Genomic DNA, 27,899 nt, shown 5'->3' with positions numbered 1-27,899 from the left:
TTCATATGGTTCTTATATTAACAAAAATAATGAGATTTTTGGATTTTGTAACTCCCAATTAACGATATGGGAGTTACATAAAAAATAAAATTACCTAAATACCCTTTTCCCCTTTGTTCACATATGTTTTTTGAAATTGTAAATTTAAAAAATTAATTTTTTATCATGATTAATCATAACCGTTTATTATAAGAATTAATGGCCAAGATTGGTTAACAAAATTAATATAATAATCTTGGTTAACATTTGAACCAAGCCGATATATATATATATATATATATAGAGAGAGAGAGAGAGAGAGAGAGAGAGAGGCAGGATCGGTTGAAAACCGCCTAATTCTTAGGAACCGTGTAAACCGATTTCGACCAATAGGAAAATTCCTTTTTTTAATAAAATTTAATCATTAAGGGTATAATTGTCATTTACATTGTTTTTTATTAAATATGAAAGTTAATAAAATATCTTAATTAAGGTAACGTAATAAAGGAAATGTTGGAAATGGTAATATTTAAATGCTTATTTAATTTAGTATTTTAAAAATTAAATATGGTTATTTGTTTTCTAGGTTTATTAGTAGTAAGAATATGAAAATCGAAAATTATTATATTCATGATCCATGAAATCAATAACATATCCTAACAAAGATTCATGAACCGGTAAAAATATAATCATCTGTGAAACAAATTCATGTTTAGATTGGTTCGTGAAAACGTTCATTAAGGAGCTTGTTTTATGAAACGTATGCAGATTGGTTTGTGAAAATGTTCATTGAGAAGCTTGTTTTATGAAACTTTTGAGGATGAACTGGTTGCGTAATATAATATTCTTGGATAATCTTGTTTTCTTATCAACAATTATTTGATGAAATTGTTTCATTTTCTTTTAATATTTTTGGATGATTTTGTTCACTTAATGGTTAACAAAGTATGTAATGGTAGATGCATTGACTCTATGAAACGTATTCGGATTAGAAAAAAGTTGCCGATGAAATGGGTGCATAAAAAAAGTGAAACCATTTCATAATTGTTAAGAAAATGTTGTGTAATTAGCAATCAGTGAAACAATTTCATTATCACAATGAAACGGATCCATCTACCAATAACATGAAAATAATAAATGTATCATCTAGCATTATGTTGATTAGTGTATTGATGAAACTTTGAAACGTGTTTGAATTGCAAAAACTTTGTCGATGAAATGGGTGCATAATGATAGAGAAATCATTTCATAATTGTTAAGAACATGTTTTTTAATTAGCAAACAGTGAAACCATATCATAATTAGATTGAAACGGATCCATCTACCGGAAACTTGAAAATGACAAATGTCTCATCTAGCACTACGTTGATTTGTGTATTGATGAATCTGTGAAACTATTTCGTTCATGAAATGTAGTAGTAACTTTTTTTTAATTATTCAAAAGGTTTCATTATGTTAAATTGATTATAGTTAGTTTTATTTTCATTGTTGATCTATTTTATTGATGATTGTTATTTTTTATAATATTTGAACATAAAATTAATATATTATTTTATAAATGATTTTGTTTCATTAATATTACTATATACATGATATGGTTGACATTAATATTACCTCTACCAAAGTTATCATTTTGCCCTTTTGAGGATTATAAAATATTTTTTTTTTATTTTTTTAAATTTTCTAATATAACCTAAACTAATCTTGACCATTGATCAAGAAAAATGAATGGATGAGATTGGTTTACATGGTTTACACAAATGAGAGCGGTTTTCATTTGATCGCTCATCTATCTCTCTCTCTCTCTCTTTATATATATATATATATATATATATATATATATATATATAGGCGGGTTACGTTGCAAACCGCTTAATTCATGAAAACTATGCAAACCACTTTCGACCAATAGAAAAATTCCTTTTTTTAATATAATTTTAATAAGTAAGGGTATAAAGGTCATTTCATCGTATATTGATTAATATTGAAAGGTAATAACTACTGTTAATTATGAAAATGTATTAATGGAAACGTCTCATATGGAATGAGGTAAATCTTTTTTCTTAATATAATTTTTTTACCATTAATTTTTTTATTATTTTATTAAATTATACTTATTAAAATATGAATTGTAAAAATAGTAGAATATGAATCTGTGTTCGTTTCATTTCTTGAAACAATTTCATTTCTTGATTTAATGAAACGGTTTCATTAACGGTTATTGAATTAGAATTGGAACAAAAAATAATGAAACAGTTTCATTTCCTGATTTAATGAAACAAAATCTTTGCTTTAGTATTCAAAATGTTTCATTATTTTTTGTTGATTATAGTATGTTTTATGTTTTATAATTTATTAGGATATACCTAATTCTTTATAGGTGACAAGAAATAAAACTGTTTCACCTTTTATAGAACGAACTCACGTGACTCCTTATCACCTACAATGAAAGACGGATCGATTATCATGTAATGTTGAACGATAATTGCAAACCGTTTCATTAACGGTTATTGAATTAGTATTAGACTATTAATAATTTCTAATCAAAATAATTTTAAAACAAAGGGAAATCCTAATAAACGATGAAACATAAAAAATAATGAAACATTTTTTAAAATTTAATGAAACATTTTGAAAACTGAATATTTTTTTTAATTTAATGAACGTTTTTCATGCATAAAATATTCCAAAATATTAATAAATTAAATTCATCAGTGAAATTGGGTTCATGGTCACTATTGAACTTGACATTCGTTTCATTACCCAAAGTACATATATTTTTTCAATGAAACGAACACAGATTTCATATTCTACTGCTTTTATAATTCATATTTTAATAAGTATAATTTAATAAAATAATAAAAAAATATTAATGGTAAAAAATTATATTAATTAAAAAGATTTATCTTCTTCCATAAGAAACGTTTCCATTAATATATTTTCATAATTAACAGTAGTTATTAGGATATACCTAATTCATTGTTGGGGATTTGACAAATTTACCCTTTTTTAATTAAAAATTAAACTTTTTTTATTTTATTTCCTAATATAAACTCATTTAATATTGACCATTGATGGAGAAAATAGATGAATGAGATTGGTTTGTAAGGTTTTCACAAATGAGGGTGGTTTGCAATTGATCTCTCTCTCTCTCTCGCTCTCTCTCTCTCTCTCTATATATATATATATATGGGGGCCCATTTAAAGAAGAACTTATTAGTTTGTGATAACTGTGAGATCCAATCTCAATCACAAATCAACGGATAAATTAGGAAATTAATAATTATGGTAGTTTGAGTTAAAATTATAATTAGAGGACATTTTAGGTATTTTTAAAAAACTCCTCTYTCCTCTCTCATCTCTCCGACCTCCAATCTTCGGCCTCCGGTGAACATTAATCCGACAGGTACCAAGTAATCACAAAGATACACAATGTGATACTCATTGTGATATAYTGTGAYACYATTRTGATACCAACTATGATACCAACTCAAACCTTAAAAACAAAGATACACAATGTGATACCCATTGTAATACACAATGTGATATTCATTGTGATATACTGTGATACCGATTTCACCGGAGTCCGGAGATTGGAGGTCGGAGAGATGAGAGAGGAGAGAGGAGTTTTAAAAAAATACCTAATATGCCCTCTAATTATAATTTTAACTCAAACTACCATAATTATTAATTTCCTAATTTATTCGTTGATTTGTGGTTGAGATTGGAACTCACAATTACCACAAAATATTCAGTTCTCATTTGATTAGTCCCCTATATGTGGGTCCAATCACGGGAGAACTCAATTGTTTGTGATAACTGTGAGATCCAATCTCAACCACGCATTATTAATAATCAATGGTTATTATTAAACATATTAATTTTGGTAATTATTCCTTAATTTTCAAATAATTTAAATTTATTGATAATATATAGGGGTAAATGAGTCTTTTTAAATTCTCTCTCCTCTCTCCCCCTCTTTATCTCCGGCAAAGAAATTCTAACAGTAAAACACAAAACAAATATGATACACGTTGTGATACCCAAGAATTTATAACAGTAAGACACAAAACCAATTGTGATACCACTGTGATAATGTTTTGAACATGGGTTGATAACGGATGTGATCTGAGTTTTAGGCCACACACAACCACAATGTGATACACGACTGTGATACAATTTTGTTGAGATAATTAAGGAAACCGAATTCTTGATAATTAAGGAAAACGAATTTAATAACTATTAAATAAGAAAAATATTTAAATTATAATTAATCATTTTACTAAAATGCCCTTTACCTATTAATTAAGGTAATACAGTTAATATCATAAAATGATTGGCTCATATTGGACATCACGGTTACCACAAACTAATTAGTTCTCATTTATTTAGGCCCCTATATATAGGGGCTCATTCAAGGGATAACTGACTAGTTTATGGTAACCGTGAGATCCAATCTCAACCACAAATTAACGGTTAAATTAGAAAATTAATAATTTTGGTAAATTTAACGTAAAATATTAATTAAGGGCATTTTAGGCATTCTAGATTTCTCCTCTCTCCTCCCTTCTCTCTCCTTTCTCCTCTCAACTCTCAACGTCAAACACCTCATATATCCAACGAACACCATATCAATATATGATACACACTGTGATACCTAAGAAAATATCTAGCATTGTAAAAAAAGATACATACGAACGATAAAAGATGCACATTGTGGTACACTTTGTAAAGCAACGATAAATAACAAAAATTCACATTGTGATACCCTTGATAAAACAAGGAAAATAATGAAAATGCATATTGTGATGCAGTTCGTAAAACAACACTACCTAAAGAGCTTTATCCAATCTATAGACATGATTTAGATATTTGGGATCAAGAAACCCCGGAGGTTGTTCAACATAAACTTTCTCTTAAAGTTTTCCATTTAGAAAAGTTCTCTTTACATCTATTTGATAGACCTTAAAGTCTCTATGGGCATCACATGCTAGAAAGAGTCGGATAGCTTCGAGTCTAGCTACTGGTGCGAAGATTTCATCATAATTGATTCCTTCTTCTTGCTTGTATCCTTGAGCAACAAGATGATCCTTGTTTCAGGTTACAATTCCTTGTTCATCTAACTTATTGCGATAATCCTACTTGGTGCCTATCACAGTTTTGTCAGATGGACACGGGACAAGGTACTAGATTTAGTTCCTATCAAACTCAATGAGTTCTTCTAGCACAACAATGACCTAGCTTGGGTCAGTGACAACCTCATTGATTTTCTTGGGCTTAACTAGAGAATGAAAGTTGAAAAAGAGATAAATATTACCTAGACCACGTCGTATCTGAATACCTGCACATGGATCACCAAGAATTTGATGGATTGGATGGTCTTTCGCCCATTGCTGAGTTGGTTGAAGATGATATTATGAGATTAGGAGCTCGGACATAGAAGATGAGGCATCAACAACAGATTCTTCAACAACAAGTTGGATTTCTAAAGGAGCTTCAGAGAGCAATTCAACAATTGATAGAGGTTCAATGATTGAAGGAGTTTCAGCAACTGAAGGGTCAGTATTTGAAGTAGAAGGAGGTAAATGACCAATCAGAATGACAACAATCCCTGAAGAGAATTCAACTTCGTTACTAGTCACATCTGGAACAATAAATGGTTCATCATCAGCTTCTGGAGGGTTAGCGTTCGGTTGATTGCTGAAGGAAGCTTCAGGTTCTCCATAGTGATATATCATCCATTTATCTAACTCTTCATCATTTTCATATATGGGTTTAGAGTTCGTTGATTGAGATTCATCAAAGGTGACATGAATAGATTCCTCTATTGTCTGTCGTCTTTTATTGAATACTCTGAAGGCTTTGAATACTGAAGAATACCAGCTTTAGGATTGAACATTCTAAGTTGGTCTCTATTGTTTATAATATAACAAGTACAACCAAATATAGAAGAAAGCTGAGAGAATGCTTTCTGCTATGGAAGAGTTCATAAGTTGTCTTTTTGAATCTTTTGACGATTAGTGATCCGTTCTGAGTAAAACAAGCAGTGTTGACAGCTTCAGCCCAAAATTGAGTAGGGAGATGAGATTCTCTGAGCATTGATCGAGCTTCTTCAATGATGGTTTGAATTCTTCTTTCAGAAACCCCGTTCTGTTGTGAAGTTCTCACAACTGAGAAGTTGTGTGAGATTTCCTTGTTCACAAGGAAGTCATCAATGATATTGTTTTTTAATTCAGTGCCATGATCAGTCCTGATAGACTAAACTATGATGTTGTTCAGTACTTCTATGCTTTTGACGAACGAGATGAATTTTTTAGGTGCATCACTCTTAGATCTGAGAAAGAAAACCCAAGTGTACTTGGAATACTCGTCAACAACAACGAGTGTATAATTTTTTCCAGCTATAGATTGCACGTTGACAGGACCAAATAAATACATGTGCAATAGCTGAAGTGGAAAAGTCACTGAAGAGACTTGCTTAGATTTGAAGCTAGCATTTGTCTGCCTTCCCTTTTCGCATGCTAAGCAAATAGATTCCTTTGCAAAGGAGTGCTGAGAAAGGCCAGTGACAAGATCCTTTCGAGACAGCTCATTCAACATCTTGAAGTTGAAATGAGAGAGTCGTTTGTGCCATAGCCAGTTGATATCTAAAGAGACTTTTGAGAAAAAAGCTATTCTCAGTGAAGGGAGAATTCATGTTGATGACATACAGTTTTCTAGACAAGAACCTGTAAGAGCAAGGTTGCTATCTTTGTCATAAACATAACATAAGTTCTTAAGAAATATTTCATTGTGAAATCTTTATCACACAGCTTACTGATGCTGAGAAGATTGTACTTCAGTCCTTCAACATATGCAACACGTCTTAAAGGTTGCATCGTTGGTTAATATACCAAAATCCTTGGTATATCCTTTTCCGTTTCCTTGAGTTGTACGGTTTGGTTGTGACTTTAGTCATGGGATAAACCATGTTAGCCACTACTTCGCTCTCACTTGATTCATTTGATTCACTTAACACCTAAGACTTCAAAATTGACATAAACTACTTTCATTTACGGAGTTTTTCACTTAAAAACCATAAATAGGTAGTGATAAAACTATCTCAAATAATATTTTTACAGGGGTTATCATGGGTTGGTCCCGGTTGGATCTATAAGAGTTTTAGAAACAGTTTGTAGAAGGGGGAATGAATAAAAACACAGAGAACTTTCAAATTTAAAAATATATATTGATAAAGAAAGATCAATACATATTTTTACAAAATTGTATGCGGAAATAGACAAAGTAAAGATAACCTATCTAAAACAATTTATGTTTACACACAGATATTCTTAGCAAAGAGAAAAGATTTGCTGAAATAGAAAGAAGAAAATAAGTTCTTCTTGAGTAGAGATGGCCAAATCGAGATTTTAAAAATAAATCAAAAAACAGGTATTCACAAGGGATTAAATTTGTAAATCACTCTAACATGCATGCGTTTGTAATAAATTATCATAAACAAAAAAATTAAAAGACAAAAAAGGAAAAAAAAAACAAACTACAAATTTGTGGTTTTGGATTGAGTAAAACACAAAAATTCAGTAAAAGGATGAAAATGCCCTTCATTTAAAGGAATTTTTTAACGGTCATTAGAAGTATGGACTAAATCTGGACCTTTTAGCAAACCATAGTGCCTATCTTGTGATTTAGAAACTACATAGGCAAAAAGTGTTAATTTCAACAGACCACGGGGACCAAATTTGTAGTTTACTCGATATTATTTAATATAAATATAATATACAAATAAATAAAAAAATATAAAATAAAATTAAAAAAAAGACCACAATACTGTTCATTCAATGGAGTTACGATGTATTCTCGAATTTGGGATGGAAAGAAAGGAAAGAAAAAGAAAAATATTTTTTTTATTTGTATCATTCAGAGTGACGGAAAATAAAGGAATTAAAACGAAAAAAAAACTAAAATTTCATGTTCTTTAGGTGGAGAAAGGAAAGAAAAATTTTATTTTTATAAATATACCCTTATTTGATTATATAGTGGATTGTAATTTTTGGCTAGATATATAATTTTATAAACTTTTTTAATTATTATAAATTTTTTTCCTTCCTTTATTTCCACATTTGGGATGAAAGTTTTGAAAGGAAAATTAATATTATTTTTCTTTCTTTTCCTTCTTAAAAAGCTCCGAGGACATAAGATTTTCTCTTTCCCCTTACTTTCCTTCTTTTCCTTCATAAAAAACTTGAGAATACAACGTTGGTGATGAGGGATGATAAATACGAACCACAAATGATAGTTTTTGTACTTTATTCTATACAATAATATTATATTATTGTATATAAATAATATATAAATAGAAAATTACATTATTGGTCCTTATGGTTTGTTGTTTGTATGAATAAGGCCCATTAAATGCATTTATTACATTCTTGGTACTTGTGGCATGCAAAAACACACACTTTAAGTCCCTCCTTCTTACGAATTTTGTTAACAAAACTAAGAATGGAGACATTTATTTCTTTTTACCCTTTTTTGTCTTTTTCCTAATAAAAATAAAGAACTAAATATATAATTACTTTTTTTATCATTAATATATTATTATACTAAATACTTTTTTATTTTTGTCTTTTTCTGAACCCACCCCCACCCCTCCTCCTTTTTCTCAATCCTAAATTTCGTCTACCCCAAACACATCGATACTCGAGCACTAAACCTATTATTTGTCTCCCAACCGACCTTGCCTCTTTCACTACCTACATGTTCCATCTACACTATGATGTGTGCACATACACAGACCATCTTCTCACAACTCATCCTCGGTCACCATCTCCAACCCACCTTCTATCTATCTATGTCTCTCTCTATACTTTTTGCATAAAACAGTTACCCAAGAACCAGAGCTTTGGGTTCCAAGCTTGGGTTTATGGATTTCCATTCTTCTAGACTAACAGATACTCCGCTTTGAGGCCTCTGTCAATGGTCCCAAGCTTATGTATGTTTTTTGATGCTAAAGCATTGTATCTCATTGTCTTTAGTCTTGTACATATAGGTTTCTTCAGACACTATATATGAATGAATGACTTTGGTTCTTCTTTTTCTTATACAACATAATGAAACATTAATATGCCTACCCACCTAATGGAACACACACTAGTATTTTCATCGGAGTTTTGGGGGCGTCATGACGGAAGACAATTTTGTAAGTGTGTGTATGTGTTTATGTGTGTTATGTTTTGATCTAGATTCAGGAGGGTAGAGGTATGTGTATATATGATGAGTATGTATATATGGTGAGTTTTGTATTGTTTTATGTTATGTGTTTGTTAATGCATAATAGTGAGGGTGAGCATGATTGCTATGGCTGTGGTGGGTTTACTAGTGAAGGTGAGGGTGGTTTTTTTGTATCATAGGGGAGGGGAGGGGAGGGGAGGGGAGGGAGAGAGAGAGAGAGAGAAAAAAAAAATGTAGGTCGCGGGTGGGTCTCGTGGGAAGAAAAGGAAGGGTGAGGATGGAGGGGTTGTGTATGGTTAAGTGACATTGATTGAAAAAGGACAAAAGTCATTTAGTGTTAGTATTTGAAAGTGTAAGTAAAAAGGTTCTAGTCAAAGCCAAGAAGACTTGTTGTCTAGAAGCGACTATGAACCAGAGCTTGGATACATAGCAGATCAAGACTAAAGCAGCACGCCAAGTTTCCAAATACTCGGGATGCAAAGCTCAAAGCCTCTGCATAGTACATGCAGAGCCTCTGGGTCTAAGCTTCAGTGTCAATCTTGATGGTTCTAGCCAATCTCTCGTACAAATGACTGTTGTCTACTCTCACCACATGTGCTGAAACGGTTACTCCTACTTCTACATGTGGAGATGGTTAATTGGAGGAAGCGTTCACTTTTCCATAGATGCCTTTTTTGAATATGCCTATAAGGTGAATCCTCCAAGGTTTTCTTTAATAATTGAGAGACGCGCTCCTTGCAAGAAATAATTGTGATAATTTCGTACTTGAGATAAGTAACTTTAAAATATTTTAACTTCACACAATAGTGTGTGTTCTCGATGTAATCCTCTATTCTCTAAAGCATTGAAATACATTTGACAACGACATTTTAAAGAGAATTTGATCTTCATTACTGTTTTCTTGTCATATTTCATTAACCAACTAGTATTATTGCCCACTGCTTCCGCTCATTAATTTGTCTTTAGCATTAATCACTAGTGTAATTGAGGATCTGGGTTCCTACAATTGGTATCAGAGCCATTTGATCAAACTATTGGTCAGATCGATCCAATTTGTTAAGGATTATTTCTCATTTACTAGGTTAATTTCTTCTTTGAAATCGTTGTTCATTCCATATCTCTGTTTTTTGAGTTTTATGCATTTTATGCTATTCTTGTGAATATCAGTCGATCTCATTCATTTCATAATATTGGTGAATTTCAAACTATTTCTTCAAGTTCTCCTTGACCAATTTTTGTTGCTTCAAACCTTGTCACTCTTAGCTTAAAATTCCTCTTCATACCCTGTTTTCTGTCAAAATGTCAAATCAAACCTGGAACGCCATGTATAGCGCATGTTTTCTCACAAAACCTCCTACTCTTCTCAGTGATGAATATCCCCGATGGAAAATACACATGATCAATTTCTATGAAGGTCTACATCTTGAGTTATATGAGTTTGTTAAAAAATGGTCCTTACATTCCAATGATTGTTGTTCCAAGAGTTCCTGCTACACTTACCACTGCCGAGATCCCAGCAATTAGGATTCCTAAGGAATGGAAAGATTGGGATGATGAAGATAAAAGAAGAATCGAAATCGATCAAAAAGACAAAAGACTACTCATTATTGCCATTCCCAATGAAATCTTCTAATCCTTGGATGCCTGTGAATCTGCCAAGGATTTGCAACTTGCCAATCAGTTGGAAGGTGGAATCAAGATGAGGAAGAATAGACGTGCCCAATGTCTAAACTAATATAACAACTTTCAAGCTCTTCCTGATGACTCCCTAGAACAAACTTATCATAGGTTCAACACACTCATTAACAAATGCAAAAAGTTGTGATGTGGTTAGAACCTAGGAAGAGAAAAATACCTTGTTCTTGAGAAGGCTGAATGAAGAATGCGCAAAGCTGTCTATGTCTTTGCAAGATAACCAGGACTTGGAACTGTGGACTCTGCATGATGTTATGGTATTTTGCAAGCTCATGAGAAGGATGTTCAAAAAAAGAAAACAACTATGGGTGCTCCTCTGGCCCTGGTCTTGGAGGCCAATGAGACCAATTCTCAAGGCCATCCAGAGAGAAGAAGACCATAGAGATTGAACACAGAGAAGAGAATAGAAAAGGTAAGAAAGTGTTGATTGCTGAAAGTGATGAAGAGGACAGAGCATCTAACTCTAAAGATGATGACATTAGTGTCTTTGCATAATCCTTGGCTCTCATCACTAAGGAGTTTACTAGAAAGTTTGGGAGGAGATCGTTTGACAGGAGAGGCAGAGAGGAAAGGAATGACAGGTTCAAGAAGCAAGTGTATAAGCCAAAGTAGGAACCTCCACAGCTGGTGAAGAAGGAGGAAGAGAAACCTGAAAAAACCCAAGCAGAGAGACAAATGTTATAGATGCGGGAAGCCATGCCACTTTGATGCCAAGTGCATAGGCCCCCTGGTGAAGAATGATCACTACTACAAAAACAAGTACAAGTATAAACGACCATAGAGGAGCCTAACGGTTGAATAAGAGAATTGGGTCTCTGACTTAACTTCTGATGATGAATCTCAATCACTCTTTTGCGGCCTGGCTGTGGCCAATGAAGATGAGACATACATGTTTGCCTCTGATTCACATATTTTCTCTACACTAGAAAATGATTATACATATCTTGAACAAAACATAATTGTTTTATCTCATGATTTTGATAAACTCCAACAGAAGCTCCAAAAACAAAAGGAAAAGAGAAAATTGATTGAGAAAGAAATAAAGATTTATAAACGAGAAAGGGAGCTTCTGACTGAGGAGAAAGAGGAGCTCTCTATGAAAAATCAAAGAATTTTAAAATCAAATCTTCCACAGAAGATGTCTTCAAATTAGAGTGTGATGAGCCTAAAAAGGCTCTTGTTGAAAAGGATAAGAAGATTGTGAAAAAAGAATGTGATAGACTAAATAAAATTATTTTCAAAATGAACGAGAATTCTTGTACCAAAGCTTAAAAAAGACAAAGCTCTTGATAAAAAAAATGTCAAGATGCTCAGCAAGTGCATGAAAAGATTAATCTCAACAGGATACAACTGGTCTATGATTTGAAGACCTAGACCCATTTACATGCAAGAAGAAATCTACCTTAGACTCTGTATTTTGTTTAGGGAAAGAACAAAAACCAGACTTTCCAGTTCTATATGAGTCATCACCTTTCAAGAGAATCAAGTTTGAAACAGGAGCCAGAGCCAGAAAACTAAATTTAAAAATATATCTTATACTTCTGCTAAAACTTTGCCAAAAATCAAATGATTTAAAAAGCATACAGAAGAAGGACAAAATTTTCAGCTTTGGTAGTTTTGATCAAAAGGCTTTAAATCCTAAGGCCGATGAGTTCATCCCTGAACAAATAGAGATAAGGTTGAGAAGAGGTTCTAAAAAGGATTTATTAAAAACTATGGATCAATGATTAATGTTAAAACATACAGAAAAGGTGAGAAAGACTTTGAGCATGACCTGCTTGAAGCTCTAGATCAGTGCTTTATATCTAAACAAAGTGAACCAGAGATCATCCCAAGCAGAATGCTTGATTTAAACTCTTCCATGCAAAAAGTTCCATAAAAGCTCAATAATAGCTCTAACATCACAAGTCACAAACGATATTTTCTTGATTCTGACTCTGAGTCAGAAGAAGACTTGGATAAAGAGCATATTGAGACAGAGATAGTGGCATCAGAACCAGAAAGTGCAAAACTTCCAAATGGGATTCCTCTTAGATCTGTTCCAATAATGGTACAGAGGACAAGGATTCCCATGAGTCCTGACTTCATGGATATGTGCTTAAAGGCCAAATCTTGTCTTGATCTTGAAAAAGAGAAAAGAGCAAAAGAAAATATGTCTAAAACTTCTATTCCAAAGACTTCGATTTCAAACTTTCAAAAGCTTGTTAAGTTCACACGAGAATAGAAAATGAAATGAATCACTAATGAAAAACTTGATTCCTTTATTTCAGTGAATCCTCTCAAGGTCAAAAAGGAAAACTTGTTAAGTTCCTCTATTTGACGCTAGGACAGATTGTAATAATCAGGCCCCAAAACTTCAAAAATCAAATGAAGTTTTTTATCATTCAAATTGTCTTCATAAATGCAAGTGTCTCTCTATATTGCTTCAATTGAAGCAACACTTCTCTGGCCTTCACTACATGATCTCAAGGTCTAACAAAAGAAATTTTCATAAGACCCAGAGGAAGCAGAATCCCAAGAACAAGACTGGTAAACCATCTGCGGCTAGAAAACCAACTTCTCAAAAGGAAAAGTCCAAAAAGAAGAAAGATATCCCAAAGCCTAACGTTAAAGGACCCATTATGAAATGGGTACCTAAAAATCTCTAAATCTGTTTTACAGAAACAACATGTGCACATCTGGTATCTTTACTCTGGATGTTCAAGGCACAAGATTGGAAACAAAGAGTTGCTCTCCTCATTCAAAGTCAAAGTGGGAAGAAGTATGACCTTTGATGATAATAAGCAAGGACAGATCAAGGGATATGGGATGCTGATAGAAGGTAATGTTTATGTATCGAAGGTTGCTTATGTATCTGGGCTAAAGCATAATCTGCTCAGCATAAGTCAACTATGTGATTCCAGTTTCAATGTCAACTTCAAAAAGAAGTTTTGCTCATTGTTAACAGAATCAGGTCAAGAGATGCTAAGAGCCAATTGAAAAGGTAATATGTATCTAATGAATTTTACATCTAGAGATGGTGCAGAGACGCTCCGTCTCATATCTCAAAATAGTGAAGAAGCTTGGCTCTGGCATCACAAACTGTCTCATTTAAAATTTTCCAACCTAGGGAAGCTTGTTAAAAAATAATTTGGTGATCGGACTACCAAATACAAAGTTCAAGAAAGATCATCTTTGTCCTGCATGTGAGATGGGAAAACTCAAAAGAGCCTCCCACAAAGCAAATACTGATGTTTCATGTATCAGACCTCTGCATATGCTACATGTTGACCTTTGTGGTCCTATATTTGTTCAAAGCATGTCTAGTTAGAAGTATATCCTTGTGCTTATTGATGAATACTCATGATATACTTGATTGAGTTTGTAAGAAAAAAATCAGATGTACCAGAGGTCCTGATCAAGCTGATAACGAAGATTCAAGTACTACTACAGAGCAAAGTTCAAAAGTTGAGAAGTGGCAATGGTACAAAATTCAAGAACTCTAAATTTGAATAATACCTTGCCAAAGAGGGAATCTCCCAAAACTTCTCAGTTGCATGAACCCTACAACAAAATGATATTGTGGAAAGGAGAAACATAACTCTGGTTGAAGCTGCTTGAACGATGCTCGCAGCCTCTGGTCTTCCAACCCACTTTTGGGCTGAAGCAATCTCGACCGCGTGCTTCACACAGAACAGATCGGTAGTGGTCAAGGGGCATCTAAAGACATCTTATGAACTTATCAACCAAAAAATCCCAACATAAAATTCTTACACGTCTTTAGTTGCAGGTGCTTTATCCTCAATGATCATGATCAACTTGGCAAATTTGAGAAGAAGGCGGATGAAGGCAAACTCCCTAAACTCTAAAGCCTACAGAATCTTCAACCTCATAACCAAGACGATCATGGAGAGCATCAACATCTCGTTTGACGATAAAGAATAAATGACTTCAGAGTACTCCAACTCTGAACTCAAGCTAAACCAAGTGACTTCTGATTTCCTATCGAAGTCAAGGAATTAGAACTCGAGGATCTATTTAACGACTTCTTTGGTGATGAATTCATATTTGAGTATACAACAATAGATGCCTCTGCTTACGAAGGAGAGCCACAACCTTCAGGTACATCTATATCTAGCACTTCTAATGCCCGTACTTTCTCTTGTGATCATGCAAATCCAGAGCTAAGCGACTCTCTACCAGAGTCCAGTGCTCCAGAACAAGAGTATAACATCTTTATATCAGTACCTGGTCCCTCCGTACCACAATCTGAGGAGGAGCATCCAGAGCCATCATCACCAACATAAGGTTTAATGCAACACATTCATGTTGAGTAAGAAGTACAGACTCCTCCAACACCTCATCCTCCAATGACAAGATAGACAAGAGACCATCCCTCATACCAAATCATAAGTAATCCTTCTTAAGGCATAAAGATCATAGTTGCCACTACAAATGAATGTTTCTTTGTAAACTTTCTAAGCATGGTAGAGCCAAAGAAAGTTCATGAAACACTTTAAGACCTAAGTTGGGTAGATGACATGCAAGAGTAACTACTCTAACTCGAAAGAAATAAGGTATGCACACTTGTTACTTTACCTAAGAATAAACTTGCAATTGATACTAAATGGGTGTTCAGGAACAAGAAGGATGAGGATGGCATTGTAATCAGAAACAAAGCCAGGTTAGTTGCTAAAGGCTATTGCCAAGAAGATGGTATAGACTATGACGACACCCTTGCCCCGGTAGCAAGGATAGAAGAAATTCGATTGTTCTTGGCCTTTTCTGTATATAAAGGTTTCAGAGTCTATCAAATGGATGTCAAGTATGTCTTTCTATATGGTAAGCTCAAAGAAGAAGTCTATGTGCAACAACCGCATGGATTCGAGAGCTCTACACATCCCGAGTACGTTTATTATCTAGATAAAGCTTTATGATCTTAAACAGGAACCCAGAGCTTGGTATGAACGCCTCTCAACCTTTTTAATCTCTAATGGCTTCGAGAAGGGTAAGATCGACACATGCTTATTCATTAAAGCACAAAGGTCAGATGCTACTAGTCCAGATGTATGTGGAAGATATTATATTTGGTTCAACGAAACAGAGTTACTGTGATAAGTTCTCTGAGTTAATGAAAGGTGAGTTTGAAATGAGCATGATGGGAGAATTAACTTTCTTCCTCGGTCTCCAAGTATAACAAACTGAAGTGGGCATTTTTATAAACCACGCCAAGTATGTCTCTGGCATCTTGAATAAATACAAACTTCATAACTCAACTACTATGAGAACACCAATGGTCACGAGTACTAAGCCTGATACAGATCCATTTGGAAAACCGGTGGATGTCAAAAATTATTGGGGAGTGATTGGGTCACTTATATACCTCATGGCAAGTAGGCTAGATATAATGTTCGCTACTTGTCTTTGCACTAGATTTCAAGAAAATTCTAAAGAATCTCACTTATTTGCGGTTAAAAGAATCTTTAGATACCTCAAACGGACTCAATATTTGGATCTTTGGTATCCAAAGCATTATGGCTTTGATCTTATTGCATAAACAAATTTTGATCATGCAAGAAGTAAACTCGATAGGAAGAGCACATCCGGAAGCTGTTAACTACTTGAAAACAAGCTAGTGAGTTGGACATTAAAGAAGCAGAATTATGTGTCAACATCTACTGTAGAAACAGAATACATTGCTGCAGCAAGCTGTTGTTCACAAGTCATATGGATGAAGACTCAACTCAAAGACTACGGTATCGAGTTTGACAAGATTCACGTTCTGTGTGATTCAGAGAGTGCAATAGCCATTACTGCAAACCTAGTGCAACACTCAAAGATCAAGCACATTGATGTCCGCTACCACTTCATCAAAGACCATGTAGAGAAAGATATTATCGAAATGCACTTTGTCTCAAAAGATTTCCAACTTGCTGATCTCTTTGTAAAAGCTTTTGATGAAAAGAAATTCAATTTTTTAATCAGCAAGTTTGGTATGCTTAACACGCAGTGAAGATCCATAGCCTTTGTATGTACTATACGGAGCCTCTATACTCAAAAGTTGGCATATATTTGTTCTTTTTGTTCCATCACACAGAGCCTCTGTATCCACCTTGTTCATTTTTCAAAGTTTTGTCATACAAAGCCTCTATACCTTGAACTATTGCTCGTGCATATATTATCATCTTTTGATCCAAGCATAGTTTAAGGGGGATGGAAGCCTAGTGCATCAATCAGGGGGAGTTGGAATTCCATGACCCAGAGCCTCTATATGTACTATACAGAGCCTTTGTATCATCAAGTTAATTCGTGATAATCAAATTCTCCGTTAAACATCATAAGTCTCTGGATCGCTCAAAAGGTATATTATCTTTCTATCCATAAAACATTTTTGGTTATAATAAAACCTACTCTAATTTCAAAACCTTTATGATCTACCAATTTAACTATATTTTAAGGACCATAGCCTATGTATAGTACACACAGAGCCTCTGCAAGTAATATACAGAGCCTCTATACCTATAATACAATTATTTTGTATCATTCTAAATCAGAGTTTAGGATTTTCAAACTTTTAGGGAATACAACGTGTAATTTTTTATCAAGAGGAACCCATTTCTATATCCAAAGTTTTTGTATGTACAAGTTCTCTTGTGGTTGAAAAACACTTGCGTATGTTTCAATCTCAAATTGGGAATGCGGGTTATTTTGAAAATGACAGTCCTCTCATGCTAATTTTTCAAAAAGAAAGTGCAGCGGCCATTTTAAACGCTGCAACTGTCAAGCCACGTGTCCTTTCCCTACAGGATTTGCACAAATCATTTCAAGTTTTCGTCGTTTGGGTTATTTTTGCACTCAAGTACCCATAAACCTTGCCTATTTAAACGACGAAAAGCCCTAATTTTTCTTTTACACTCACAACACATTCATCCTCAAAGAGCTTAACTCTCAAGAACATCGTCATCCTCAAGAACCTGCTTCCACTATTCATCTTCTTCTTCAACCTTTCTTAAAGATGTCAAACTTTTCCGCCTCAGAATCTGATAACTCACACGATGAAACAAGCAACTTAAAATCAAACGAAGGAACCTGCATTGCAGTTATCCCCCTCCCCTTAAAACCAAATAATCATGTTGTGGACCTAACCTTGACAAATTTTGATAAAATATTCCACCATGTCATCGAAGTTCTTCACTACCACTTCTTAAACGGAGCCCTAACCAACTATGATGAAACAGTTCCAGAAAGGTTCGTTCAAGAATTCTAGCAAATGTGTGAGTATGATAAGGAAAAACGTGGAATCATTAGTGAGTTTTTCGTCCCAACCTAAACCAGAAATGTGAAATTAGGATTTCCACATCCCTGTTTTCGTTGGTGCTCCAAATCCCAACGAAGACTGATCCCAACCTTCCAGAGTACGCCCCACTTCCTATAGGAGACGAAATCGTAGGTTTCCTCAAGTTTATTGGTTACAGTCGACCAATAAACTTTCCATCTCAGTTTCGAAGACAATTCCTAACGCCTATATGGAATGTCCTTTTCCCACTCGTCAACAAGGCCTTGACAGGAAAGATTGGGAGCATGAACATGTGCAACAAAAACATGCTCCAACTCATCTATGGGATCTACTTCGACCTACCTTTGGACTACTCGTTGATTCTATACACTGCGTTCAGAGCCGTTGTAGCCAAGAAGGTCCTTGACAAGTCTAAGGGGAAAGACTTACCAGCGTTGTTGTTTCACATTTCCTCGGCCTACTACTCAGGCCTGGACTCAACGACCAAAACATCCCTTGTAACAAAGGGACCAATGGAGCCTGTGCATGTACTATCTTCCTACCGCCCAACAGCCTACACAGATGGCTACTCAGAGGAGAGACCCTTTGTCTCAGAATCTGCTGATAATTTGTATTCATATGATGGTGCTTTTGACAATGCTAATATCGAACTAGTAAGCGAAGCAGTCAATCTAGCGTTTGAAATGGATAATTATATCCATAATTATTATCAAAACAACCAAGTATATTATCGAGGTTCTATTCTTTGCCATATAGTTATCAACCGTGATCAGGAAAATGCTGATCACAATCTCTTCAACGATTTTTTTTCTAAAAATCCTCAATTTCCTAAGTTGATGTTTCGTCGTACTTTATTCCTTCGTATTTTGGATGTTATCCAGAGTCATGACAACTACTTTCTCCAACAAAGGAATGGATGCGGCAAACTTGGATTGTCCGATTTTCAAAAAGTAATTGTCATATTTCGAATGTTGGCATATGATGTTTCTGCAGATTCTACAGATTCTATAGATGCGTACATTAAAATAGGCGAATCCATGGTTTTAAAAGCTTTGAAGCGATTTTGTCGTGCCATCATGGAGGTGTTTGGAGACCGCTATCTACGAGCACCAAATGCTAATGATGTTATATGACTACTCTAAATTGGAGAACAACGAGGTTTTCGAGTTGTATGCATTGGAAATGGAAGAAATGTCCAACAGGTTGGGGAGGACAATATTTCGGTCGTAGTAGATTTATTCTAGAAGTTGTAGTTGACTATGATCTTTGGATATGACATGCATTTTTTGGTTTACCGGGGTCCAATAATGACATTAACGTGCTGGAGTCCTCCCATCTTTTTGCAAATCTTTCAGCAGGTAATGTTTCTCGTGTTAATTATGTCATTAAAGGAAAATCGTATAATATAGGTTATTATTTAACTGATGACACATATCCAAAATGGGCTACCCTTGTTCAATCTATTCATGAGATACGTAGCCCTAACAATATTTTACAATGAAACAAGAAGCATATAGAAAAGACATGAAAGGTGCATTTGACGTATTGCAACCAATATTTGCAATAGTATTAGGACCTGCATTGTTATGGAGAAAGGAAATATTGTATAATATAATGACTTCGTGTATCATTATGTATATTATGATCATAGAAGATGAACATGATATTAATGCACCAATTGAAGAACGACGTGAAGTGCAAGACATGAGAGTTGAGATGGTAAACGATAACAGTGGTAGACTTGAACAGTTTCTTGCTTGATATAAAAAGATCAAGGATAAAGACACTCATTTTGAACTTCAAAATGCATTAATTGATTATTTGTAAGACGAGTACACTAAGAAGAATTAGTCATATTTATGTGTTTTTTTAATTTGTGTTATTTGAATTAATTTAAAATTTATTAATTAAAAATTTGTTGTTTTTATTTTAACGAAGTCTTTATTAAATAAATTAATTATTAATTATTTATTATTATAATATGTATTGCAACTTATAATTTTTGTTTTTAAAAATAGTAAATAAAATATGTTATTTTAATACGGGGTCCACAAATTTCGTGTTGAGTTTTTTCTTTTGGTGTTAATATTTTTGTAGTGTTAAAGTTGGAAATGTTCTTAGAACTCCGATCGTTTTTGCAAATAAACAACAAGAAAACATTTTTTTTAATTCTATGGGGAGGCCTTCTTCGACTCCTACCTAAGGAGGCCCAAAGCCGAACATCCCGTTCTCGTCACGTCAACTATTATTAGAAAACATGCCAAATCAGAAATAATATAGATTAGTGATCCAAAACCTTAATTGATTTCAAAGTTTAATTTGAAAACCCTAAAATGATAGTTTTGCTAAAATTAATTTCATTTTGACGTACAAGATTGAGTTGGGAAATCATCCATTACTCATTTGGAACACCTACATTTTCTTGAAAAACTTCGTACTCACGTTTTTCAGAGACCAAATTCCGAGGGAGTTTTAGTGCGAAGGACTTGGCGACAATTTGTCTGCATCGATCGACGATCCCAAATTTTCATAATCTGATTTCACCGTTTTTGCTTAATAATTAATCTTTTTGCATGCCCAACTCCCTCTCTTCTTGAACAAAATCAATCGGTTATTTCACTCGGATTATGTTGAGGATTGACTCGATCTTGTTGGGTAATTAGCTTTTCCTGCTAAAGGTAAACTTATTTTGCTTCATTCCCCCCCCCCCCCCCCTTTTCGTTTCAACTTTTGATCTCTATTTCATCATTGAGATGGGTATTTTGCTTTGTTGTTTTGAATGCTGGGTATGATTCTTGACATTGCAGGCATGCCCCCTTTCTTCTTATGATTTTCGTTTATCAAATTTTTGATATTGGTGAGATCATTTGCATTTGTTTTATTGGTATATAACCTATTTAGGTTGTCTGCATTTTGATTCTTGTTTCGACAATCTGTGTGCAAATAGGAAAGAATCGTTTGATGTATCCCATTGATGGTAGATTGTTTTTTATGCAACTGGATACCTGAACTTGTGTGATTATCTGAGTAATTATTGTCAACAAATAATTGATTCTGGTTATTTGTGTTGTTCCAGGATATGTATCTTATGAGAATAAAATACATTGGATTCTGAAATTATGTTTAACTTCTCAAACTTGGTTGTTCTAGATTTATCCTGTTTTTAGACCTTATATTATCTTATACTTCCTAATATATTTAGCAATCCATCAATCCCCATAATTATGGTCCATAATCCAGCATTCGTAAAGATGACGAATTTGTGTTGTCGTGGGAAGCATTGGCGATTTGTATATTGTACTAAAAGAACCTTTCTTTTACGGCTGCAGACCGTTATGTGGACATGACCTCTGATAAAAGTACTTGGAGACAACGATTTAGGGTAGCAGACTATGTGTAAGGTCTATAAGTTATGGTAGATGGTGGGAGAGTAGTAGAGGTTGGAATGGGGGAGGGGGGCTATGTGCCAAGTATCTAGGAGGGTCCGTTGTGCGTTAGGATTGCGTGTGGGTTCCTTGTCCGGTAATGAGGATTGCTCTTTGTGCGCGTCTTTTATTCTGTTTTTTATGCACTTTATCTTTTGTTCTCACCGTCGTGGCTTTTTCCCTTTAGATTCTCTTTTTTTGCTTTTTGCATGCTTTGTTATGCCACTAAAAACAATTTCTACCGTCTCAAGCGTCTTACAATCTTGTCAGAATCTCCAAAACATTCAAAGTTTTCCTTTTAGGAGTCACGTTTCTTTCTCTAAAAAATTTAAATTTCGCAAGTCAAGGGTCTTCATGAAAACAACCTCTCTACCCTTAGGGGTAGAGGTAAGGTGTAAGTGCATCCTACTCTTCCTAGATCATGCTTCTGGGTGGGATACACTCGGTTTGGTTTGGTAAAGAAATTATAATGAAAATTCTTTGATTTTAGGACAAAAGGGGTAGTTTAGTATGATTCATTTTATATTCTCATGATTGTCTAAAGATTTTAACATTCTAGTTGAGTTAGTGATGCTTGAAAACTAAGCCCACCTGAAATGAGGTTATATAGCGGACTATGCTCCCATCTTGTTGGTGAAATTGCCCATATTCATTCCAATGTGTTTTCTATGACATTTGCAAACCAATCCTTTCCACGAAGATAAAGTTTCTACGAAACGATTGCTAACTTATTGGAATTGAAGTTTGTTTGATTAGCCCACTCAAATGTTGTAGGAGAGAATGTAGTTGAAGTATGTAATAATGGTAGATTAATGATTTGGAAGTGTTGTGTGGCATCTTCTTTATTCTCATCTGGTACAATCTTTGCTATTCATTTTTCTTCCACCAAAGATGTGATAATGTAGGCCTATTTTTGTTGGTCAAGATTTGTATACAAGCACTATAAATCTATGCCTACGATCAATGTTCTTGGATTCTGTGAAGTCATTTTGCCTATCACTAATCATGCAGCATGCTTAGTCACTAGATGATCCCATAATATGCTTATTGATTCCTTGTGGTCCAAAAGATCTATTAACCATCGAATCTAGTAAAAGGCCTATAACGTTAATATAATTTATATTATATGATCAATCATTAAGGTAAGAATGCTACTAACAGATTAGATATTAATATGCCCCCCTTTAATATGTCTTGTGGTATAGGCCTTGATCGTGCCATCTCAATTATGTTCTTGGTCTCAATGCAACACGAAAATTCTTTTTATGGCGTAGTTGACTTTGAGGAATTAGATAATTTCCTGCCACTTTTAATGAGTTGCATATGATGAGATCTATCTATGTAAAGGAAAGATCTAGTTGGAGTTTTATCCACAGTATGTGATTATGTGATACTAATTAAGGATCTAACCAGATCAATAATATGTGATTAGGTGATGATGAGTTGGTATTTAATAAGGTTGTGGTGGTATTGATGGTTTACTAGGAAACATAACGTGGGACCCAGCCCTCGATCTTTCTTTGCATCACCACTTTAAGGTGGTTGATCGCTCTCTCTCTCTCTATACGAGAGGCAACATTGCTACAACGGTTGTAATACGTCTGGATTTGTGCGGAAGTTGCTTCTCAATCTTTAACTGCCCTAAGAAAACAAGGACACCTAATAGGGTGGGAATAATCGCCAATCTCGTAAATCAGCATCTTTGATCCAACTAGTCCATGGGTTCTTAAGCACCATCCCCACATAGCTCAGGCAGACATAGGCCTTCTGATAAGCCATTGTAGCCCCAAGGAATTGATAGCACCTAGTGGGAGCCGACCTATGAGGTGCACATGGGTTGGGTTGTGAAGGTCTCGATCATTTGAATTTTGAATAACCCAACCCAACTACTTTGGTTTAGAAAATGCAACCTGTTCAACCCTTTTATGTATAACGCAAGACAACCCATTACATTTTGGGTTTGGTCGGTTGGGCTGTTCAGGTTTTGTTTGGTCTGGTCGGGTTGAACATAGAGATTTGGATAAGGTTCATGAACTAGCATACACAAATACTTTTTGCTGGAATACACACATATACCTTCCTGGAAGGTTTATTAGATGATTTCTTTATGAAGAAAAAATCGAGTCCATTTGATCCTATATCTCCTGATGACGGACCTCAAAATCCCTCATCTATTTTCTTTCTCACCCAATAACTCATCTTTATATTTGTGAACATGAAACCCCATCAAGAAGTTCTCTTATTATGGAGATGAAGAATAAGGGGAAAACTAATGGGTGTAACTCTATGTAATTTATTTCTCTTTTGTCTAAAAGAAATGAATTAAAATGTTGATTAGCATTCAATGTAATCAAATTCAAATAAAGAGGGTATATCAGTCATAATTAATTAGCTTATATCTACTACACAAATCCCCTTCTGTTCTGTTTATTTCTAGCCTAACAAACAGTGAAGAAGTGTCTACCAAACTCTATAATTGAATATAGAAGTATTTAGAAAAAGTGAGCATGCGCTTGAACCACATGTGATTTGTTGCATAGACTACTGGGTTGGGTTGGGATACAGGGAGCTTTTTGCTTTTTTGGTGATTTTAGAATAATACATCAGGTAGCTCGGGTTGGATTATTTGACCTAATCTTTAGGTTGTGTTGGGTCGGGTTGTTGTCTTGTTGGGTTGGTCGGAGGTTTTTGTGCACCCCTATGGAACCTAAGAAATGATGTTTCACGAGGCACCAACTCCCAACAATGACTTGACCCTTTGGGGTTTGATAATAGGTGTTAAGCTCCCATCAGAGGTCTTCTCTGTATATATATATAGCTCTCATTGGATTGATCTCATGTGACATTGAGTCATTATGACATAAAAAATTCGACAACTCTATAAACATAGCTACTAAACACTCATGCACTTGAATGTAGACTATGGTGGCACAACCTGTACTCCTTTTGAAGATAGATACAACACCTAGCATGCGTAGTCGTCAATTACTAAATCTAGTCGAGGAGTTGAGAACCATTATATAAATTTCACTACTTGTGAATCTCGAAATCAAATGTTAGATTTGCTTCAACTTTCTCTAATACAATCTTTGTAGCATGGATAAATTTAAAACTCAAAAAAGAAGATTCTAGTGATGTATAAGCATAAATTTACTTGTGCTATAAAGAGACATTGCAATAACTTTCTACATATGTGGCTACAAGTAAGTTTTGGATTGTTAAACTCCACAAAAAACACTTCCATTGAAATAACTTGATATAAGGTAATAAATGTTGAGTAACTTCTATGGAATCAAATAACTCGACTTGATTGTGCATACTAGGAACAATTTCTTAATAAGATGGTGATTTAGATCAAATTCTATTTCACTAATAGGATTCACACATTTTGTTTCTTGATTGATTTGAATGGTAAGACTTGAATCATGAGCTATATGATTTTGATGACCATAGTAGCATGCCTCCTTAGGTCAAGACATCAAAACTAAAACGTGTAGCGAAACAAGTTTACATGTTTATGGTAAGGCGCTGTTTGTATAGGATTTTGATCATAAATTCTAACCAAATATGTATTCCAAGTGTATGCTTTTTTGGAAATTGTATCCCTTGATTTTAAAGGCCAATGTTGCATTTGCCAAATCTACAATTATATATATATATATATATATATATAGCAACGTTTCTTTTTTATTTATATTACTTCTACTCTTTGATAAAAGCAAACCAAACGAACCTAGATTATCTAGGATTTGGGGAGAGTAGGATGTACACAACCTTTACCTCTACCTAGAGGAGTAGAGAAACTATTTTCATGAAGACCCCTGCTTCTAAAAATGTTTTGAGAAAAAGATTTTGCATAACAAATTTGGTTTCGGAAGTTTGTCGGTTTGAAAGAAAAGAGAGAAATTTGAAGTTTGGAATAGTTGAAGAAAAAGAGTGCAAAAGATAATAAAGCATGTGAGGGCATTAAAGGCATGCAGGAAGGTATGCAACCACTAAACTAACTAAAGACCAAGTGTCGCTAAAACAAAAAAACAAGTAAACGGAAGCGCAACATCACATAGAATTCCCCCTCCCGAGGCTCTAGTACCTAGTTGTCAACCCTCTAACGCTCCATCCCCATTAACCACATGTCTGCATCTCAACGAACTTGTCTTCAGAAATGTTTAAAGCTGCTGTGTCCAGTCTCTCAGTCCTCCTTGGCCTACCCTCCTCTTCAAATCCTCGACTGTGACGGCCTCCACCCTCATTGGTGCCAACATCTTTCTCCTACTAACGTTTCCAAACCATTGCAGTCTTCCCTCTCATTTATCCATAAGACGCGCTACTCTTAAATTTGCTCAAAATACCTCGCTTGGTATTCAATGAAACATGGTCCGAGCGAGCATGGTTGATGAGAAAAAGCTTAGGAGTGCCAAGTATAGAAGGTGTTGCTTTTGGCTGGGATGGGTTAAGATCTGGCATCCAACTAAGAAAATAGACTCATTTAGACTTTACCTAGCACCGTCTAAAAAATAACATCTTACGAATTCTGATACTAAATCGTTCCCATGTTTTTGAGTTTCTAGGGTATGTTGCAAAGTTCTGTTTTCGGTTTCTACAAGAATGTATAGAATTTTAGAGTCCAAATACATCTTCTTTGACTTTAAAATGCATAACAAACCCCTTTTTGGTTGTGACAACTGATGTAAAGCCCATCTGGTGACATAAACATACCCTTTCTCTATTAGTTGACATCTTTTGACTTTGAAAGTCAAACTTATATTTATGAAGACCGCTAATTGATATATTGTTTGACATTTTTAACACAGTTATTTGTTAATGAATAACCCTTGCTTGTACTTATTGACTATCAGTCCTTTTCTTCCGCATGATCTAAACATATTTATATCAATTTTGAAATTAAAGCTGTTCTTTTGACTATTAAAGTCAAACCATCTGAAGACTATCGATTCTTATCTGGTGTTGGACTTCCTTTGCAGATGTTTCAACCTCCATTCGAAATGGAAAATGGGAAAAATTTGCAAATGATTCCTTTTGACGAAAATGACCCTGAAGTGATAGCTCGACGTATAAAGAATAGAGAAAGGCAACGCAGGTATAGGGCTAGAAAGCGTCAAGAAGCCGATTTGAAGCGAGCGTGCATGATCAATCAGTCGATTCAGCTGCAAGTAGACGAAACCCAAGTTAAAGATACTCCTCTCGATGTTGTAACCCGTGTTTACAGTCAAAGAAACTGGAAAAAAGATGCCCGAAGGGCACACATATTAAAACAACAACAAAACAACGCTTGCAGTTCTACGTCTGCAATTGTGGATCTCCAAGCTTCTGGGAACCAATCGAATGTGATTGTGGAAACTAGAGAACACTCTAGTACACCGAGTGGCAGGAATTGGAAGGCCGAAGCAAGAAACAAGAGAAACTAAGATTTTGTTGCGTGGCAATGGCACGCCAGTCGAATTAGGAAAGAAAACCGCTAAAAGATTTCAAGAATCGAGGCGGGTTTGTTTCGACTCTCGCAAATGTCCGATAAAGTTGACTTTTTGGTTGACGTTTTGATGGTTTGGTGTAATTTTCCCGTGATTGCATATTTCAAAAAGGCGGCAAAGAATGTTTTCGTGAAGTTCTTTTTTCGGGTTTTCTGTAAAGCGTTACCTGAAAACAGTCATAGTCTATGGAAGTTACAAGATTCAGGTGAGTAATAACCATGAAAAATCTTGGATGCTAACTTCTGTTCTTGGTGTCTGATTTGGAAAAATACAAGAGTCAGAGGGTGATAGTTGTAAACTATGGAAAGTGCAGGGATGATAAATGTAATATTTTATGATCTAATAATTAGGTGGTCTGCCCCCCACATCCACATGAAGAAGAAATTCATTCAATCACTTTAACCAAAAACGTGTTTCTTTATTTCTGGTGGTGACACAGTTTTTAGGGCTGCACATGACAACATTTTTTTTTATGTGGATTTGATGAAGACACATTTGTCTTTTCCTATCTTTCTTTTATGCCTTTTTGAAAATAATATTAAGATATTTTTTAATAATTAAAAAAATGTAATAACCGGATCTTAGTTATCACCTGAGGTAATTATTATGTGATTATTTGATATATGATTATGTGAATATTTGATTAGTTGTTATAATTAATCATTTAGATACATGTTTACGTGAGATTAATATATAAGTGTGTGTATGTTATCATGCAATAATTAAAAGTAATAATTAATAATAGAGAAGTGTGTGTATAGAATCACCCAGTCTTATTTTACGTTGATTTTTTTAACTTTTTTA

General features: G+C 34.5%; 1 protein-coding gene and 1 pseudogene across 1 annotated transcript; both read left to right on the top strand.

Moving 5' to 3' along the window:
* The first annotated feature begins 18,693 nt into the window (after positions 1-18,693).
* LOC112521789 lies at positions 18,694-19,942 on the top strand (annotated as a pseudogene).
* Positions 19,943-26,592: 6,650 nt separating this feature from the next.
* On the top strand, positions 26,593-27,306 carry LOC112521979. The gene has a single exon (XM_025131007.1). It carries the CDS (start codon positions 26,610-26,612, stop codon positions 27,030-27,032), a length of 423 nt encoding a protein of 140 aa, XP_024986775.1. The 5' UTR covers positions 26,593-26,609; the 3' UTR covers positions 27,033-27,306.
* The last annotated feature ends 593 nt before the right edge of the window (positions 27,307-27,899 follow it).

This window comes from Cynara cardunculus (genome assembly GCF_001531365.2).
Source record: "Cynara cardunculus var. scolymus isolate 2C chromosome LG 11, CcrdV1, whole genome shotgun sequence".
Classification (NCBI taxonomy): domain Eukaryota; kingdom Viridiplantae; phylum Streptophyta; class Magnoliopsida; order Asterales; family Asteraceae; genus Cynara; species Cynara cardunculus.
This window is presented reverse-complemented; position numbering and strand designations above follow the sequence as displayed.

Coding starts and splice junctions, on each gene's coding strand:
- LOC112521979 (XM_025131007.1), top strand. CDS start 26,610: ATGGAAAATGGGAAAAATTTGCAAATGATTCCTTTTGACGAAAATGAC.